The sequence below is a fragment of the Ursus maritimus genome (genome assembly GCF_017311325.1).
Source record: "Ursus maritimus isolate PB19 chromosome X unlocalized genomic scaffold, ASM1731132v1 scaffold_X1, whole genome shotgun sequence".
Lineage (NCBI taxonomy): Eukaryota > Metazoa > Chordata > Mammalia > Carnivora > Ursidae > Ursus > Ursus maritimus.
The window spans coordinates 18,481,421-18,500,811 of NW_024423319.1; the positions used below are offsets into that span (position 1 = coordinate 18,481,421).

General features: G+C 39.4%; 1 protein-coding gene across 13 annotated transcripts in view; it reads left to right on the forward strand.

Annotated features, from left to right (window-relative positions):
- Window positions 1-1,389: 1,389 nt before the first annotated feature.
- FMR1 (FMRP translational regulator 1) overlaps window positions 1,390-19,391 on the forward strand; it is a 40,938-nt gene continuing 22,936 nt past the window's right edge. For all 13 annotated transcript variants that reach the window (XM_040627976.1, XM_040627989.1, XM_040627983.1 and 10 more), the window contains exons 1-6: window positions 1,390-1,567; window positions 11,221-11,273; window positions 14,579-14,672; window positions 17,427-17,498; window positions 17,778-17,926; window positions 19,292-19,385. In XM_040627976.1, the coding sequence (XP_040483910.1) occupies window positions 1,517-1,567; window positions 11,221-11,273; window positions 14,579-14,672; window positions 17,427-17,498; window positions 17,778-17,926; window positions 19,292-19,385 (513 nt within the window). In that variant the 5' untranslated portion in view covers window positions 1,390-1,516. The remainder of the gene's footprint in view (window positions 1,568-11,220; window positions 11,274-14,578; window positions 14,673-17,426; window positions 17,499-17,777; window positions 17,927-19,291; window positions 19,386-19,391) is intronic.

The following is a 19,391-nucleotide window of genomic DNA, read 5'->3' on the forward strand; positions in this document are numbered from 1 at the left end:
CCCACCTCCACCAACTCTCCCTGGTCACAGTCCAGCTGGAGTCATTTCCCAGCTCTGACCGCCCCTCACACACCCCAGACTGGATCCTGTTCCACTATTATAGGTGTACCTAATTTTTCGTCACCCTTGTCACAGTTGCAACTCCACATTTACTTTTCTGATAATTTGATTTATGTCCATCTATGCCCCTAGGTTCCAAGTTAAATGTTGGCAATCTTTCTCTCTTTATTCTTCACCAATTTCTCACTAGCATTTAGCACAGTGCCTGGCATATGGTAGAGGCTCAATAAACTTCTCAGTTGGATACAAGCTTTCCAAAAGAAACCTAGGTCAAAGTGGATACAAGCACAGTGCAGAAACAGGAATGAGAAAGAGCTGGGGTTTGTTGTACTGTGGAGGGTAAAGGGAGAGAGCTGCAAGGAAAACAGGTGCACTGGCCCCTGTAGATAGGTCACCTGACTGCTGCATACATGCCCACCCCACCCTCCAGTACAGGGTGGGCACACAGTAGGGGCAAAATAGTAGGAAAATAAACGGTAAAGAAATTAACGAGTGTTTAAGACATTCTTTTTTTTTTTTTTAAATGTCAAGTATGAAACTGAATCGAGGGAAGGGAAGTACATGGGTCAGTACTGGGTCTGAGGGAGGACTAACATTTCCAGAGGTCCTGACACAATCCACTGCCCCTCAAAGGGCACAGAATGTATCCACAGGACAGCCCAAAATTTCTTGGGGGAAGGGGCGGCGTTACTCTCACCTTCTGCCTCTAAGGGTCACACAAGCCTGGGTCACCGTGGTTGCCACTGTTACTAGTTCAAAGTCGTCTTCAATCTAATTCTTCAGCTTTAGTCTTGTCCCCTACTCCACCTCCAGCTCAGACTCTGCCCCACTTAAAAAAAACAAACCCTCCAACCCAAGCCAGCCCAGATTCGGATAAGTGAATATACTTGATTGCTACAGGAGGACCTTTCCCACGCCTGTACTTGACCTTCTACAGGAATAGGCGTTCTGGCCCTCGCCAGGCGACGCGAAGCCGCGCGACCTCGGCCAGCGGTGCGACCTGTCACCGCCCTTCCCGCCTTCCCGCCCTCCCCCGAGCCCGCGCACGCCGAGCCCGCGCGCCTTACGTTGGGCCCGGCCCCCAGCTGGTTTCCCAGTAGCACGCATGCGCGCGCTCCTGGGCCCGCGGGGAGAGAGAGGGCGGGGCCGAGGGGGGCCAAGCCCGCGGGGGGAGGGGCGGTGTCGGTCACGTGACGCGGTTTCAGTGTTTACACGCGGAGCGGCCGGAGCGTTCGGCCTCAGTCAGGCGCTCGGCTCCGTTTCGGTTTCACTTCCGGTGAAGGGCCGCCTCCGAGCGGGCGGTGAGCCGACGGCGAGCGCGGGTGGCGGCGGTGACGGCGGCGCCGCTGCCGGGGGGCGTGCGGGAGCGCGGCGGCGGCGGCGGCGGCTGGGCCTCTTGCGCCCGCAGCCCACCTCTCGGGGGCGGGCTCCCGGCGCGAGCTGGGCTTTCGAGAAGATGGAGGAGCTGGTGGTGGAAGTGCGAGGCTCCAATGGCGCTTTCTACAAGGTACTTGGCTCCAGGGCAGGCCCCATCTTCGCCCTTCTTTCCCTCCCTTTTCTTCTCGGCCTCGGCGGGAGGCAGGCCTGGGGCCCTCTTCCCGAGCGCCGCGCCCGGGGGCCAGGGTGCGCTCGTTGGGATGTTGTTTGGGAGAGAAGGACCGGACTTGGGGCCTGTAGGAAGCCCCTCGAGCCCCACTGCCTTTCCTATGAGAGGCCCCGGCGCCTATCGGAATGAGAGCGGGCAAGGAGAAGAAGGTGTCCTCTCGGGAGCCGAGGGAGACCTGGGGATGGACAAGGGTTGGCGGCAGGTACAAGATCCTGGCGGGAAGGGCCGGTATCCCCGCGAAGTGACGGCGACGGCTTATTTCCCTTTACTAAATATCCTCTCCCAGTGGGATCCGGGCCTGACGTGTGGGTAGTTGCTGAGTAGCGGGGGGCGCTTCCGTCGAGCCGCCTCCTGCCTTGTAAAGAGGGTTTGAGATCTCCTTTGGCTTCTCTTTTCCGGTCCAGCATTGGGACTTCGGAGAGCTCCACTGTTCTGGGCAAGGGGTGTGGAGAAAGAGTAGTAAGACGCTGTAGTCAGTTCCGAATCACAATGGCAACTGATTTTTAGTGGCCTCTCTTTGTGAATTTCAGAAGAGATTTTAGATCCAAAAGTTTCAGGAAGACCCTGACATAACCGAGTAATGCATTAGAGAAGTTCGTAACCTTAAATATTCGCGGTCCCCCTCCCTTGTTATAAAAGCGGCCAAATTCAGGAATACAGATGCTTCGGCATCTAAAAACATTATAACAACTCTTCTAGTTAAGGAAAACATTTTTAACCCTCCAAAGGCCTGAATATATGCCATGAAACTGCAAGAAATTAACTGAAAGTACATCATTACTAGAGAATTTTAAATCATGAGTGGAAATAATTGTTTTGTGCCCCAGGTACTTGACTGTCTTCTCTGAATGTGTAATGTTGCGGTGGACAGTATTGAGGTTTTAAATAGACATGCAGAGTATTACGGTGGATTTTTCTTTTTTAAGTTACACCGTTGCAGATCAACTAATAGCTTAGATTTTCAAAAGGAGGATTAAAAATATTTTAATGTATCGGTTGTGCGTCTGTTGGTACTTACTTACTGTACTAGTAATCTGTAAATTCTCGTTTTCTCTTGAATGTTCCTTTATAACTTCTGTAGGTAATATCCCACCTTAGAGTATTCGGGCAATAGAAGGTACACATGGAAATTAGCTATTGTAGTTGTCCAACAAAATTCTTAAATTTATTATAGCATAACTTCAGCATTTCAAACGAGACTCATTTGGCAAAGAGAAATTTAACAATTGACTTCTTGTGTGTGTTTACCAATTCTATGGAGATATTTGGAGATCAGCGTATTTCATAAGTGTGTAAAGTATGTAAACTGTTTCATACTTTTAGCCAAAAGAAAAAACCTATAGCTGTAAAAGGAAAAAAGCATTTATGTCCTTAACAGTCTCACCAATATAAAATTGTTTCAGTTGACTCTGCGGGCAAAATTTTGATTGCATTTATTTCAGTGATCCATAATAATTCCTGCTAGTTAGTGTAGAATCATTCTGGTTCCTAGATTGGCAGTTTTGCTCACTAGATTTGTGGTGCTAACTGTAATAAATATAAGCAGTGGTTAATGATTGAGCAGTATTCTAATTTGTGATATTTGCTTAGATTGGACACCACTCTAAATGTCTTTCAGTGGAGTTTGCCTGCTACAAGAGGGCAAGTAGCACATCGTGGTCTTGAAGGATTTATTGTTCTCTTCCAGCAACCTATGATTTGTTCTGGTGATTTTGCTTGCAAACTGATTGGAATATAATAAGAAGTGCCCTCTATTTTTGCTATTAATCCCCCATTTTAGTTGGGTTTTTTCAAAAACGAATTTGCTTAATTTGAAGATGAATAAAAAGAATGGATTGTCCTTTAGTTCCTTGAGGAGAAATGTCAAACTTGATCAAGTATGTGTGGAGAGGGGCGCCTGGGTGGTGCAGTCGTTAAGCGTCTGCCTTTGGCTCAGGGCATGTTCCTGGCATTCTGGGATCGAGCCCCACATCAGGCCCCTCTGCTAGGAGCCTGCTTCTTCCTCCCCCACTCCCCCTGCTTGTGTTCCCTCTCTCGCTGGCTGTCTCTCTCTGTCAAATAAATAAATAAAATCTTTTAAAAACATGTGTGGAGAAATTGCTGTTACATTTACTTAATTAATGTTTATTTTTAAGAAAACCTCAAATGGTCCGTATTGGTAGAAAAATAGTTCCTATAATGAAAAGGTTTAAGTTTTTATAGGACTCATAGTGTTGTGAGTTATAAAGTAAAGCAAAAAGTAAACTTGAGTTGCTTTTCCAGTGAGATGGGCAGAAAATATGGGAAATAGACCAATAAAAAAATTACTACTGGTAGAAATGTTATATTTATGAAAAAAATAGGAACGCAGTTCATCAAATTGATAGAAAAGCCTTTAAAAAACTGAACAACTCAAATGACTTCAATATTAGTGAATTTGACTTTGATTTGCCTAACAGAACCACCATATTGCAAGGGATGATTCTCCATCTTCTGAGCACATAGTCCAAGTTTACAATATAAACTGGATAGAGTATAGCTGGGCATATTTGGATTCTTTCTCTGCAAAATATCTAAAGTTCAGGATTTAGAATTAACAGAACCATGAAACCTAAACCTAAGATTGAACAGCTCGTTTTTATTTTTCCCTCTGGTGTTTATTCTTAAAAACTTGAAAGTTAGATTTAGTAGTTGTCAGAGCCACTACTCTCATGCTTAGGTATTTCTTTGACTTAGAAAAAGATAGTCTTGTGTACAACTTAGAGTCTTATGTTATTTAAGACATGAAGACACTTGGATAATCTTTACAAAACATTTCCTAAATGCATAATGTTGAAATAAGTTCTTCTAGGGGCATCTGCCTAAAATAGTGTAGTGTTTTGGGTTTTGGGGTTTTTTTTTTGGTGTTGGGGGTTTCTTCTTTGGGGGGGACTGAGTTTTAGTATATTGAGAATGGACATGAATTTAACTCCATTTCAAGTATAGAATGTGTGTCATTCTGATATGAATGTACTAGCATATCCCGATCCTAGGTTTTGGTACCAGTATGAAAATTACTAAAGATGGATAAATCCTGTGTTGGAAACATAAGATATAACACCTTTTTATTTTCTGAAAATGTAGTGACTGATATCCGATTCATTACTGTAATATGGTGTGAATATGCTAAATTATATTCTTATTTTTAGATTTTCATGTAATATATCTTATGTTTTTAAGTTTGGTATCTGAGGACAGACTTTAACATGGTGAGTAATGTTATGGAACTAGCAGCTAGCTATGATAAAATGTACAACCAGGAAGAAATGTTTTTAAGGAAGACATTGGTGGCCTAGCATGTCATGTTAGCTACATAGCCTTCTAGAAATCAGTGTTTTACCACACATAAACTTGCATAAGGTGTTACTCATGTTTTCTCTGAAGTCTCTAGATCTAACTTTGCATACAGGTGTTATTATGTACTTCAAGGAAGTGAGTTATTCAGGTCAACCACATTTTTTTTTCTTCCCCAAGTCTAACTTTTTAATGTTTGGTGTCTGTGGAAGCATCATTTTTCCCCTTTTGAACTGTGCATTTTCCAACTTCATGTTCACACATTCTGAAAACCTCCAAATTATTTAATACAAAATTTAGTGGTATAATAATTTACATCTGTAAATAATTTATTTAATCCTCTACCACAATCCTGAGGTACTGTTGTTATTCCCATTTTATAGATGAGGATGAAGATGTACAAAGAGATTGGGTAAGTGGCTTACTACTAAGCATTAGAGCTAGGAAGGGTCCTCAGATCTGGAATTTGAGATCAGATAGTCTGACTTCCTGAAATGATGAAAGTTAGCTTGAAGAAATGAACTGGATTTGATTTCCTGCCCATTTTTTTATTTCCTTGTAACCTTCTATTTTATTTTGTTACTCTAAAACCTCCTTAGCGTTTTTTAAGTACAGTTGCAAAGTGATGTTACCACTTTTTTACTGTTGATACAAAGATGTCATGACCTACTCAGTGTATGTATCAACTTCCTTTTTATTACCTCTTGCAACTTGTTATTATTACACTGTAATTCTTCATATGAATACCCACTAAGGAAAGAGAAAGTTGAAAATCTCTGACCTTGCTCTGAAATTTGCTTTTGTTATATTGGAAGCACATTAAGAACTGAAGTATTAAAAAGTTAGACTACATACACACAGGAAAGTTCATACTGTTCTCTCTTTACCTGTGTATTGTCTTTGGGTCAGGATGAATAAAAAAGAATGCATTTTTTTTCCTCAGAATTTGTGGTAAGTGCCCAAGTAAAGTCAAGTATTCCTGGACCTGTGCTGTGGTTGGAAGGATTGTTGATGAGGTTAATTGTACTTTTCCCTTTACATTGTTCATCCCTTTATGTTGTTAGTGCCCACATACAAGGGTGACAAAGCGGTAACTCACTTTATCTGTGAAGCCTTGGATTTGTATTTTATCCCCCTATCCTCCGGTCCTGTGTGCTTTCGTTAGGAGGGACATTTTGTGGTGCTCTACATTTTCTCTAAGGAGAGTTATTGCACTGCATGTGTTGTCTTCAGTGATAATGTAGTAGTTGTTTTCAGTGGTGGTCAGGGCCTCACATTGAAATTTTGACTATACAGTAAGTACTCTTGTGACCAGTGATTCATTTGTGAGTTTACTAAGCTAAGGGGTGTGAAATTGAGGGTGAGGGGGCGTTCACCCAGATAAGGATGGACTTCTTAATTTCATCAATCCTCGTAATGTTTGAATTGGATAACTCTAGTCTTCGCACACTTTGGTAAGTATGATTCTGTGACTGCCTCTCTGATCTATTTGCCAGTAAGTTGAGGATCCCATAATGACTTTTTGATTTCTTGTTTATTCCCCCGATGAGGAGCCCGTATTTGTCTTTCACACTGCACTTTAGCACCTTTCTCGAACCCCAAAGATTTTCAGCACTTTTTTTTTCTTCTCAGAATCTAAATAACCTTTCAGTATTTAGTATCCTTGAGGAAACAGCCTTTTCTTTTTGTATCCCAATTTTTAAATTTTTTTTAGTGTGCTTTTGTTAAGATGTAACTTTCTCAACTGCAAGAGTATTTATGGTTCTGCATCTTTTATAAAATACGCCCCTCTCTGCTTTGCCTCTCATTTGTTTAGTGCCAACTATGTGCCAGGCGGGCATTGTAGTAGGCAACAGACATGTATGATTTCATTACAACACCCTTAGAATGCAGTCCCCCCGTATCCATTTGTTCCTTGCATTTGAGGAGTCTGAGGCACAGAGATCACTTGGAGAGTCAAGCCTTATAGCTTATAGAACCAAAATTTTGAGCCTACGTCTCATTCACAGCAAAACTCTTAACTACGAAGTTTACTGACTCCTATAAGATCCCTAGCTCTCATTCAGTATGGTGCAGCTCCCTTTGTGCCTTCTGTTGTTCAATCTGCCTTCTTTGGTAACCTCTCAGGAATCTCCTGAACATCTTCTCCCCAAATACCAACTTCGCTTGGTGTAGATAGGTAGGGATCACAACAAAATGTAGTTTTCCAGGTTGGTGGCAGGGGAGGTAGTAGTGCTCTGGGGTTTTCCAGGGCACAAGGGTAAGAGTGTTGGGGTGAGGGAGGGGTGGCCAAAACAACGGTTCCTTGGAGAAAATATGATGAGCATCAGGAAGATGGGACCCTTGTTGGAAGTGAATGACAGTTTAGTAAAAAGGACTTAGAAATCAAAAGAGGTGTTTGTCCTTGGTGTAAACGCAGGCCAGATGCAAACAATAGTTTTATTTAGTGTGTTACAGCAGCAAACAGAAGATATTACTTACCTTCTGTATTTACTTAATATGCAAACAATGACTAAAAATGACTGATTTTGGAACAGTCGTGCGAACATCCACATACAGATAAGCCTTGTTAAATTGAAGGCCGTGGGCACACTCTATATCCGGAATTGCCTTGGAAGCCTTTGAAAGCTTTTGTTGTTAATAGTCACAACAGTTGCAGACCTTCCTCCTTTGAGGCAATGTTTGATTTTAGGAACTAGGCAAATGTGGTGAGTATGATTAAACTGTGCAATAACTTTGTGGCAAAGAGAGAAAAATAAGAAAAATAAGAATACAGCAGTAAAGTAATGAGATTGACTTTTAGAATGCTTCTAAGGTGGGTTTGAAAACAGTCCCCAACATTTGTAAATGTTTTATTTATTTTTATTTATTTTTTTTTTAGAGAGGGAGGGGGGCAGGGGTGGGGCGAGAATCCTAAGCAGGCTCTATACCCAGCACAGAGCCCGAGGCAGGGCTCGATCTCAGGGTTGTGAGAGCTGGACGCTTAACCGACTGAGCCACCCAGGTGCCCCTGTAAATCCCTTCTATCCAATGGAATTTTCTGCAGTGTTGAAAATGGTCTCTGCCCGTGCTGTTCACTACAGTGGACACTAAGTCATGTGTGGCAATTGAGCACTTGGAATGTGGCGAGTATAACCGGGAGACTGATTTGTAATTTTATTTAATTGTAATTAATTTAAATATAAATAGTCACATATGGCCAGTGGGTGCTATGGTAGACAGAATAGTTTTAGACAAGGGTAATAGTATTGGAAGGATGCCTGTTTAAGTGAGAACAGTTCCTCACTCAGCTACAACAAGGTTCTCTTAACTGACTAAAGGACTTAACATTTTCAGCATAATATACTGTAAGGAACTAATGTTAATTACTGCCAATACATACAAATGTGAAACTTCAGACAAGAATGAAAGCAGAAGCAGTGGCCCTTCTTGGTAAGTAAGGGATCACCTCCTAATAGGAGTCTTGATTTTCATCCTTGGTGGACTCCCTTTCCCCAAAAGCAGATTGTTAATTTGGTATTAGCTATCAGGTAAAGAGAAGGGAGAAATGGGGTGGGGGAGTCCCGTTGGTCCCATTCTTCAAAATTTGGGGGGCTTACTTTATAGAATTAAGAGTAACCAATTCCTTTAACTTTAACTCAAAATCGAGCCTTTCTGTTGGTGAAGTAATAGGCAGACAACCCCTTAGAGTACTCGGGGCATGCACCCTTATGAAATCTAGTATATTCTAAAACATCATGGTCGGTATTAAACTAGAGTTTTCAAAAACTGCTGTAGAAACTACTCATGATTTAAATATAGCTGAGGAAAAATAAGCAAGGAAAAGCAATGGGAAGAAAATATGAATTCCCCTCCAAACTAGCATCTATAGACATGCTTAACTTAGAAATAATAATTTAGCCATGCTGGGGATAGCAGAATACTTGGCTTCCATTATAGTCCACCTTGATCTTTTTTTTTTTTTTTTAAGATTTTATTGATTTGACCGAGAGAGGGAACACAAGCAGGGAGAGTGGGAGAAGGAGAAGCAGGCTCCCCACTGAGCAGGGAGCCCGATGCGGGGCTCCATCCCAGGACCCTGGGATCATGACCTGAACCGAAGGTAGACCCTTAACGACTGAGCCACCCAGGTGCCCCATCCGCCTTGATCTTATAAGGAAGCTTTTTTTAGCATAACTTTGCTTTTATTCTTTTAAGCATAATTTTAGAAGATTGGTGTGTCTGTTTATGTAGTTTCCATATAAATGTTTTCCAGGGCCCCGCCTCACCTGATTATTTTTCTTAAGAGCAGCTAATTAATACTTGACTGATAAGTTTTAATTTTATATTTGAAGAAGTTTAAGGTTTTTTTTTAATCTCTTCACTTCAAGCCTTTGAAGATGTTTACCAAGACATTTGCATTGGATCACTGGTTTGTTTATAGTTCTAGCTCTGACATTTTGGTCTCATGCATTTTCAGGTGGTTTTTGTGTACGGTCTGAGATAAGGGTCAAAAATTTATTCTTCTGCACGTGGATATGCAGTCGGCCCGGTGGCACCGTTAAAAACACTACTATTCTTTGTCCCCATTGAATTGTGTTGGCTTCTTGGTTCACAAAGGATTTATTTCTACCATACCCTAAGCTGTTTCTCCAGGTCAAAGCCTTTGTTCCTTCCCCCCCACCCCCACCCCTTAGGCCTGGCAGGCCTCCTTTATCCTCCGCTCCTTTTTGTGTGGCTAACTCTGACCCAGTTTTCAAAGTTTGATAGGGAAACTCACCTTCTTCACTTTGTCTTCCCTGATGAACGTACCACCCTCCCCCCCCCACACATAGTCTTTCCTCTAAGGGTAGGATAGGAACCCTTTAAGCAATGATCCATTTAATAACTACTCATTGAGTTCGTAGGCACTCTGAAGTCCAACAGTAAATAAAATAAGACCTTAGGAAACTTAGTGGGGAAATGAGCAATAATAATATAGTGGGGTAAGTTTATAGTAGGGATAAGCACAGGATATGCTGTAAGAATGTAGAGGATGGATTTTAACCTAGTCTGGGTTTTCCCATAGGTGGTGACATCTGAACTGAAACCTAAAAGAAACTAATAGGAGGTAGCTAGATGAAAAGAGGGGAAAGACAATGGGAAAGAAGGAAGACCATTTAAGGGAGAGACGCCCAAGTCCTTTAGCACTGCTGGATCACAGCCTCCAGGGATGTGAAAGATGAAGTTTGGAGAGCTGAGGGGTAGGGCCAGGTCTTGAAGGGCCCTTTACAGCCCGAAAGGAGTTTGGCTGTAATCCCACAGGCAGAGAGAAATGTGTATAGAACAAATTTGAGTAAGAAGCTTAAATCTCTCAAGCCATTTTAAAATGAATTAAGATATAAAGCCTCTTGGGTTTCTTTATGTTTTATCCTACTCCTCTGATTGTGAAAACAGAAACAAAACCGCCTTTCCTGCACCTATTAAAAACTTAATTTTATAGAATTATGGACAGCATGCTGCTTAAAGAATTCTTGATAATTAGTTAGCTATTACTTTAGTTATGTCATTTTATAGAATTACGGACGGCATGCTGATTAAAGAATTTTCGATAATTAGTTAGCTATTTTGTTATGTCTTTCTGCAGATTACTAGCAATTGCGTCATCAGATTTCAAAGATTTAAACCTCTACTCTGTATTACTGGTTTTTTTCTGCAGGTGCTTATGAGATTGGGAATTTAATTAAACTCTGCTAATTGGACATTTTAGTGGTATTAGCAGCATATCGTTGGTAGGGAAAATTTAGTGTGCTTGTGTCTACCTAGATTTGAGATTATATTTAGTCATTTACTGTGGTATTCTCCTAAAATTTTATTAAGGAGAAGAAGAAAAGTTGCAACAAATCTGTACTGGCTGGCATGTGGTACATGGAACAAATTTCTTTGTTTTCAATAATTCTAGCCTAAAGTGCACCTCCAGGTTTGTACTCAACACCTGCATTGTAATTTTCAATTACTTAGCGCTCTCACTCTCTCATTAGATGCTGAACTCTGGAGCATTTTTTTTCATGTTTTGTTTTAACTAATCCGTATCCCTAGGGCTTTGCACATAGTAGGTGGCCAAATATAGATGTGATTTATGAATGAGTTATCTGCACAAACTGACAAACTTTCATTTGAAGCTCCATTTTTTTCTTAAACAGAAAATGTTTGGTATCTATAAAATTTATTAAAAACATGATTTTTAAGCTTAGAAGTTAATTTAAATGGTGTTTTTCTTCCAGGCATTTGTAAAGGATGTTCATGAAGATTCAATAACAGTTGCATTTGAAAACAAGTAAGTGTCTTGATATAATTTTAATGTTCAGGTTCTATACTATTTTATCCTAATTATTCTTTTTACTCCTCGTTTAGAAAAATTCAAGTCTCGTTTGAGTGTTTTTCAGGAATGGATCTTCATGTTACTGCCCAGGAAATTCTTGAACAACCAATGGAATGACTGTTCCCGCTAATGACCTTAGAGATCCCTTTCATTTAACCTTGATCCCTACATCCCAGTCCCCTTGAATGTAAAGAAAAAAACCAGAGTCTTCTGTGTTAGTAACTGAGAGTTTAGATAGAAATGTTTGTATTGTTACAAGATGAAAATGAATGGATTCATGGGTATTGGTAAAATTAATGTGGGTTTTATAATGTTAAATCTAAAATTGATGGTTTTAGCTGTCCAGTGTATTTTATCAGGAATAATCATATTTACTTATTAGCTTATTTTACATGTTTCATGTATTTATAGTCAGTAATAGCAGTAATCAATCTTTTCTGCTAGAAGAGTATATAGAAATACTTATAGCCTAGGAACGTTAGCTATACAAAGACATCATTGGTATAGATGTTAGCATTTTGTCAGGAGAGACGAATTTCTTGATTAAATTTCCTGAATACTAATAAAGGCTGTTTTCAGAGTAGCCATTCAAGATTCTAAAGTACATATAAACTCCTTAAACTAGAGTGTCGATGTTATGATCTTAGGATTATATTGAACTCTGAAGAATGATCAACAATTTTAACATTTTGGATTTTGGGTACCAAGAGTATTGATAGTATCCCCAAAGCAGGTTGCAAATCTATAGAGAAAAGAAATAGCTTAGTAGTTGTTTAGGGCTGGGGGGGTTGGGGAGTCATAACTAAGGGCATGGGGTGAAAATGTTCTAAAATTGACTGGTAATGGTTGCACATATCTGTTAATATACTTAAAACCATTGAATTGTACATACACAAGTGGATGGATTTATGGTATGTAAGTTATATCAGTAAATTTGTTAAAATATAGTATCTGACCCAGACATACTGTAATTTGACTGTTAGCAGTATCTTTTAGCTACCAAGAGAACAAAGTAGTAGTACTCTTGGATGCCTGCAACACATTTAGGGGACAGAAATAAAAGGATTTAGAATATCCAACCTTCTTCTCAGTTCTATACTAATCTCAGTCCAGAATACAAGTACGAGTAACAATAACTTTTTCTGAATGCATAGAGCCAGAAGTTCCAGAATGTGCCTCTGCTGGCTCAAGTATCCATGGATTCGCATTGTTTATACACTAGACAGCAACATCACGCTTTTAACAGAAGGATCTTGAACTTGAAAGTTTTTTTTTTTTTTTTGTAATTTACTCTTAATCCGCTTGCTCCCATCACTAGATAAACACTGTTTCCCATCAAGGAAGAGTTATCTTTATTTGCCACTCTTTTAATTTCTCCGGTAGTCTTTAATCTAACGTGTTAAGCAAACACTCATTTCCTCCATGCATTTAAGAATGTGTCTGGTTAATACACTGACTTATCAGATCAGTTCTCTTTTGTTTTGAGTCAGATTTCTACTATAAACCTAAAATTATTCTGCATTCGGACCTCCTAATTCTCTTCTGTTCTATATCTGTATAAACGTTTCTCTTCAAGATGTCATCCTGGGAATTTGAAACAAATGAACGGTTTTCCTTGTGTTCATGGAGTATGTTTGAGATTCAACACCGGGTTTGAGCACATCACTAGGGTATGATAGGTCTCTACCAAAGTAGTCTCTGCCCTTCCTTGGGTGTTTCCTTTTTGTTTTTCTGTTAAAAAAAAAAAACAACAAACTAATGTTTTATAGAACTTCAGACTGTATTTACCCTTTCTTTCCTTTCAGTCGTAAAGCAATTCCTAATACTATAACACCAGCTTATTTTAGGTGCTATGTTTTTACCTTCCATATTTCACATTTTTGAATAAAGAATTTGAATTTTTATCTCTGTACACTTAAAACTTAAAATAATTCTTCCTTTGGAACCCAGAAAATTATGTTATGTATTATTACATGTTTTTCCACTCACATTTAGCAATGAATTTGTAAAATGTTAAAAGTCATTAATTTTCAGTAAATATAAAAAGGATTTTCTGAGGTAAAGACACTGTTTTCTAAAGCTTCATAGTTTTCAAATGTGTATAATAATGGGTTCAGTCTAATATAGGCCTAATCAGATTTCCACAAATTCTGTCTTAATTACCTACCCTTCTACCTTATATATGGCTCTTCTTTAAAAAAAAAATTAGGGGCTTCCAGGTGGCTCAGTTGGTTAAAGCATCTGACTCTTGGTTTCAGCTCGGGTCACGATCTCGGGGTCCTGAGAGCGAGCTTCGAGTCAGGCTCTGTGCTCAGTGGGGAATCTGCTTGAGATTCTCTCAGTCTCCCTCCCCCTCTGTCCATCCCTCCTGCCCCCACCTCCACGTGCTTGCTCTCTTTCAAATAAATACAATCTTTTAAAAAATATTAGCACTTTTCTCAGTAGGATTTTACTAAAGAAAGCTCTTTAGGAAAAAACCCAGAAATGACTGCTGCAGCAGTTGAGTCCTGCAATGTTTTTGCAAAGTTTGTCTTTTAATATTTTATATCATTTTGGATATAAAAGAATAAGTTGGTGTTTTTCAAAATTGTTCCATATTATTTTAAATTTAAAAACATAGGCAACTTACCAAACTCCTGTAGGCTGTCTCCATCGGGTTTCTGTGGTTTAACAGACCCCACCAGGCCATGCTGATCAGCAGCCAGCTATCCATGGCAAGAATTGACCACCTCGTGGGATCTTAAATTTAAAGGGGGAAAAGTGAGTTGTGAATTCCTGATGTGCTGGCTGCCCCATTTTGCTTGGGAATTAGAGGGCATTTAGGACCAGTTTCTGTGGTCCTTAGAATGTGGTTAAAATTCTTTTGCAAGTAGAAGTATGGTGATGATGTTACTAACACTTACTGATACTAACATTTAATTTAAGCATCAGAGGAAATTGCTGTTGTGGCCTTGCATTTAGCACTCTTAGAGGTTGAAATTACTGAAAGAAAGACCTGTTTGGAAAATTGTAATGTCGATCTATTGTGTTTAGAGGAATATTCCAAATAGAACTACAAGGCTGCTATGCTGCATGCAGAGTTTGTTGAAATGTTTCTACATTGCCATTATGCCCCACTCAGCAAAACACTGTTTTAAAAAGCATTTGCTTCTTTAAACTAGAAAAACAGAAGGTCACACTTAACCAAGAGTTGATGGCATTGTGGTCATTGTTTCCATTAAACCGGAAAGCATGTTAATTATGTGTTTGCTTATTTGCAGTTGGCAGCCAGAGAGGCAGATTCCATTCCATGATGTGAGATTCCCACCACCTGTAGGTTATAATAAAGATATAAATGAAAGTGATGAAGTTGAGGTAAGTTTCCCCTGCCCTCAAGTTACTAAGCACTGAAGGAGTGGGTGCATTTAATTTGCCTGTGCCTTTTCTACCTCTTGTCTTTAACACAGCTTAAACTACCTTGAAAATTATAGCTGTGATGGACAAGTGCTTTTGATTGAGCCATCTTAATAATGATCTGAAATACTACATGATGCTTAAATGTGGCTGCCTGAGCAGCACTGAGGGCGCATCGTTGAAAGTCACTGCTAATTTCCTTTGCCTGCTAGGAAATTCCTTTTACCCTTTCCTTCAATCTCTGAATCTTTATTTGAATAATGTATTGTTAGCTTACAACTTTGTCTCCATTTTAAGCAAAATGGATTAGGAAAATTAGTTTTACAAAGGAGAAGAAATCATGCCTTGTAATAGAGCAGCATTCTAGAATTTCTTTAAGTAGTAGTAAATCCTTCTGGTGTATTAAAAACCCAGCTATGAGTTTTAACATAAACACGTTTAGGGAAAACATCTTTTCACTGGGCATGCTGTGAACCACCTGCTCGTGTACCATTGATGTCTTTGACCAAGATGTGCTATAGAGATATAACACATTAACAAAAACATTGTGTTTATAATTTCTCTAGCCACTGAAAATTGTTTTGGGACTTAAAGCACTTGGAGTCTGCTTTATGTTGTAGTTGATCTGTGTAGTATCCTCTCCTTCCTCCCCTTTCACACCATTTTAAGTTGCTTCTCTTCTTTCTCCACAATATCTTGTTAATAGTTGCAACTTCATGAATATTTGTGGTATGAAGGAAGCAGCTAAGTAGACATTTATATACAAGTAAGGTGTAAAGTGTACTAGGTCCTTGAATTCTTATTTCCTGTGCTAGGGTACAGATGGTACAGTGAAACAGAAGAGTCCCCTGCCTTTGATGAGGTCGCATTCTAGTCAGGGTAGCTAATACTATGGCAGATGGAAGAAAAAAAGTAAGAAGATGGAAGGTGATATACGGGCAGGAGTACTATTCTAGAAAATACTCAGGGAAGGTCTCCAGATGTCCAGGCCTGTGTTCTTTTCTCTTTCTCAAGTAGAATAAAGTACTATGTAATTACCAAAAATGTACTCAGTACCCTACTAGGTATAAGGGCCTGGGCTTGGTGTTGTGAGGTGTTGTGATCCTAGTAGGAAACACAAACATTGTCTGTACTTGAGGACCTTTAGTTTTTCACTTCCCCAGGAGACTACAAGCTTCCTGAAGGCAAGGACATTTGGTCTGTCTATGTCCGAAATGTTCTAATAATGTTGGGGTGGACAATGGAGACTTTTTTTTTCCAACTAAGTCACATGACAGGTGGTGACCAATGAGATGCTGTTGCTAGAGTGGCCTTACTGTATTGCCTCACAGTGATACATAACTGAGATTATTGCTCTAGCTAGAAAAGAGTTGAAAGGGCCTGATGGTGGCAAGAGGGAAAGGTAGGTTAAATTAAGTTGTATTAGTCACTGTATTATATGACCATTAACTTAGGTTATGAAAGGGACACAAGACACCGGGTCTTTTGGTCTGTCTGTATCAGGAATGCTCATTATAGTGATGGATTAAAGGAAATTTTCCTCAACTTAGTCACATGACAGGTGGGAGACCAATGAGGTGCTATTGCTAGGATGACCTCACTGTATTACGTAAAAATTAACTGAGGTTATTTCTCTGGCTAGAACAGAATTGAGAAGACGTGTTGAGGGCAAGAGAGAAAGATAGGTTAAGCTGTATTTAATCACTGAGTTGTGTGACTTTTAACTTCAGTTGTAAAACGGAGACAAGAATTGGAGCCTTGAGTTACTCATCAGCCTTAGGCTCTGAGCTCTCTCTCCTCTCCTCCCTGTCCCCCTTATTCTCCATGCTTTCTGCTTGAGTATTTTTGTCTGTCTCTTCATGTTTACTGTGCTCTTTTCCCATTAACCTTGATTTGCTAGTGTCTTCACAAAAGGTTCCATGCTGCACATCGTAAGTGAACTTTGACGTGGTCACCAGAAAGATCGGTTAGAAGAACTGATCCAGTATGTGAGAGCAGGAAGGTGGTATCCAGAGGATTGCCAGCATGGAGTTGTCCATTTTAGTGGAGAGAGAAAGGGGACAGGAGACCAGTGAGTGACCAGGGATCTGTTCATTTAGGCACCAGGTGACATGAATGCCAGGGTGGTATCCTTAGTGGGCTTGAGTGGTCAGAGGCCTCACCCATTTAGTGACCAGGCAGTAGGCCAGGGTTAGTAACTTCCAATCAGTTATTTACTTACTAGAGTAAAACAAAAACAAGTTAATACATTTTTAGATACATTTTCGTAGTTGACAAAGTATCCAAGGCAAGTATGCCCAGGTTTCTGAGCAATCTGCTTTTCTTGAGCATTCATATACAGAGGACTGATTATTACTGATGCGAAACAAAGAAAATAGGAAGGTGCTTTGTACAGGGCTCTCCCAGGTAATCCAGTAGTTTCTGATTATGTGTCTATGACTGACTGTAGGGTTGCTGTCCGCTTTAAGGCATACAGCATATGGGTTTGAAAGACTCATTTTAAGAATTTGAAAGGCTCATTTTAAGAATGTGTCTATGTGTCTATGACTGACTGTAGGGTTGCTGTCCGCTTTAAGGCATACAGCATATGGGTTTGAAAGACTCATTTTAAGAATTTGAAAGGCTCATTTTAAGAATTTTCTTCAATGTCTGATAATCTGTAGATTTCTGAATGATGTTAATTATGAAATAATCTATGTTGTAATTTTTGTGTAGGTTTATTCCAGAGCAAATGAAAAAGAGCCTTGCTGTTGGTGGTTAGCTAAAGTGAGGATGATAAAGGGTGAGGTAGGAAACTGCATATTTAAAATTTTTTGTACTGTTTGCCTTTTCTAAACCCAGGTATTACATTTCAGTGTGGATTTCTGTTTTAAAGTAATCCCTAACTTAGGTCATTTTATTAAAATGTTTTCTCTACATGTTCAGTATGTTTTGTGTGTTTTAGTTAATTCATCAAGTAGAGTTTTTTCTTCCCTCTAGAGAACTTAAAAATAACTGTATAGGTATAGCTTATTGTTCTCCCTTTAAAAACTATGACCAGGAATGACTTTTATCTATTTCTCTCAGTTTTATGTGATAGAATATGCAGCATGTGATGCTACATACAATGAAATTGTCACAATTGAACGTCTACGATCAGTTAATCCCAACAAACCTGCCACGAAAGATACTTTCCATAAAATCAAACTGGACGTGCCAGAAGACTTACGACAAATGTAAGTCGTTATGCAAGAAGTGCTGAGAACTTACAGGTGATATGCAATTAATTTAAAAGAATATAAATTTTATGGGGCGCCTGGGTAGCGCAGTCGTTAAGCGTCTGCCTTCGGCTCAGGGCGTGATCCCGGCGTTCCGGGATCGAGTCCCACATCAGGCTCCTCGGCTGGGAGCCTGCTTCTTCCACTCCCCCTGCTTGTGTTCCCTCTCTCGCTGGCTGTCTCTCTGTCACATAAATAAAATAAAATCTTTAAAAAAAAAATAAATAAATAAATAAAAAATAAATAAAAGAATATAAATTTTAAAATAATAGATATTAGTTTTTAAATTCAATGAACTTTGGCAAAAGTGGTTTACAAAAGTTGTGAAAAAAATGTCTCCTTTAGCTTTTCCAGTTAAATAATCAAGGCAGCACTGCACTTGTCTAAACTTCACTGGCTAGATACATAGCTAATGTCCATTTGTTTTCTAAAATACACTTTGTTCATAGAATTTTGAAATTTTACAATCAATTAGTATAGGTCTTCTGTCATAAGTCACAAATCAAATTCTAGACAATGAAGATTTCTCCAGGTCTTTTTCCTTTAAGTTAATATTTTCAGGTAAATATGTAATAAGTAGAGTTAAAGAAGCTTCCAAAGGTTGTCTCAATCTTATCATCCTTGGTCTGGAGTAATGCTTAAAGACTTTTTAGATAAGAGATTCCTTTTTAAAGGTCTCATCAAGGGGGTATAATGAGTTTGATTTGGATATGTCACACTTTAGATAAATGTTAACTTGCAATTCAACATGCATAGAAATCCTGCTTTTTGACCAAGAGATTGCATATTTATGAAAGTTTTGTGCTTTCTGATTCATATACATTTCCTTCTCTCCCTTAAATTGGTCAACGGTTTTTCTGTAGAAAAGCAGCAGAATAAAATTGGGTACCATGTAGCTATCCCCAGAAGTTTTCAACAGTTAAGAAAATTACTAATCATATGTAACTGAAATAAAGAAGCTTCAGAGGAGAGTGACTCTCCTAAATAATGTCATCTTTGGTAATCTAAGACCACAAGCAATCCCTTAAGAGCATAACCAGTTTTTTCCTTTCTCTGTAATCTCAGATTTTTGAATGGGCTGAGTATTACAGAGATGGACAGCAAAGGAACCTTTCTTTGTAATCTCAAATACTTGAGTGGGCTAAAAGTATTTCAGGGATGTACAGCAAAGGAATTAAACTTTTAAACGCATATAACGTTTTGCATGTATCACGTTTAGTATGAATTCACAGTTCTACCAAGTGCAAATCTCTGCATATACTTACGCCAGTAGTTGGCAGTCATTCATCTTAACGTCACAGTGGGTATTCTTTTTATTTCTAGGTGTGCCAAAGAATCGGCACATAAGGACTTTAAAAAGGCAGTTGGTGCCTTTTCCGTAACTTATGATCCAGAAAATTATCAGCTTGTCATTTTGGTGAGT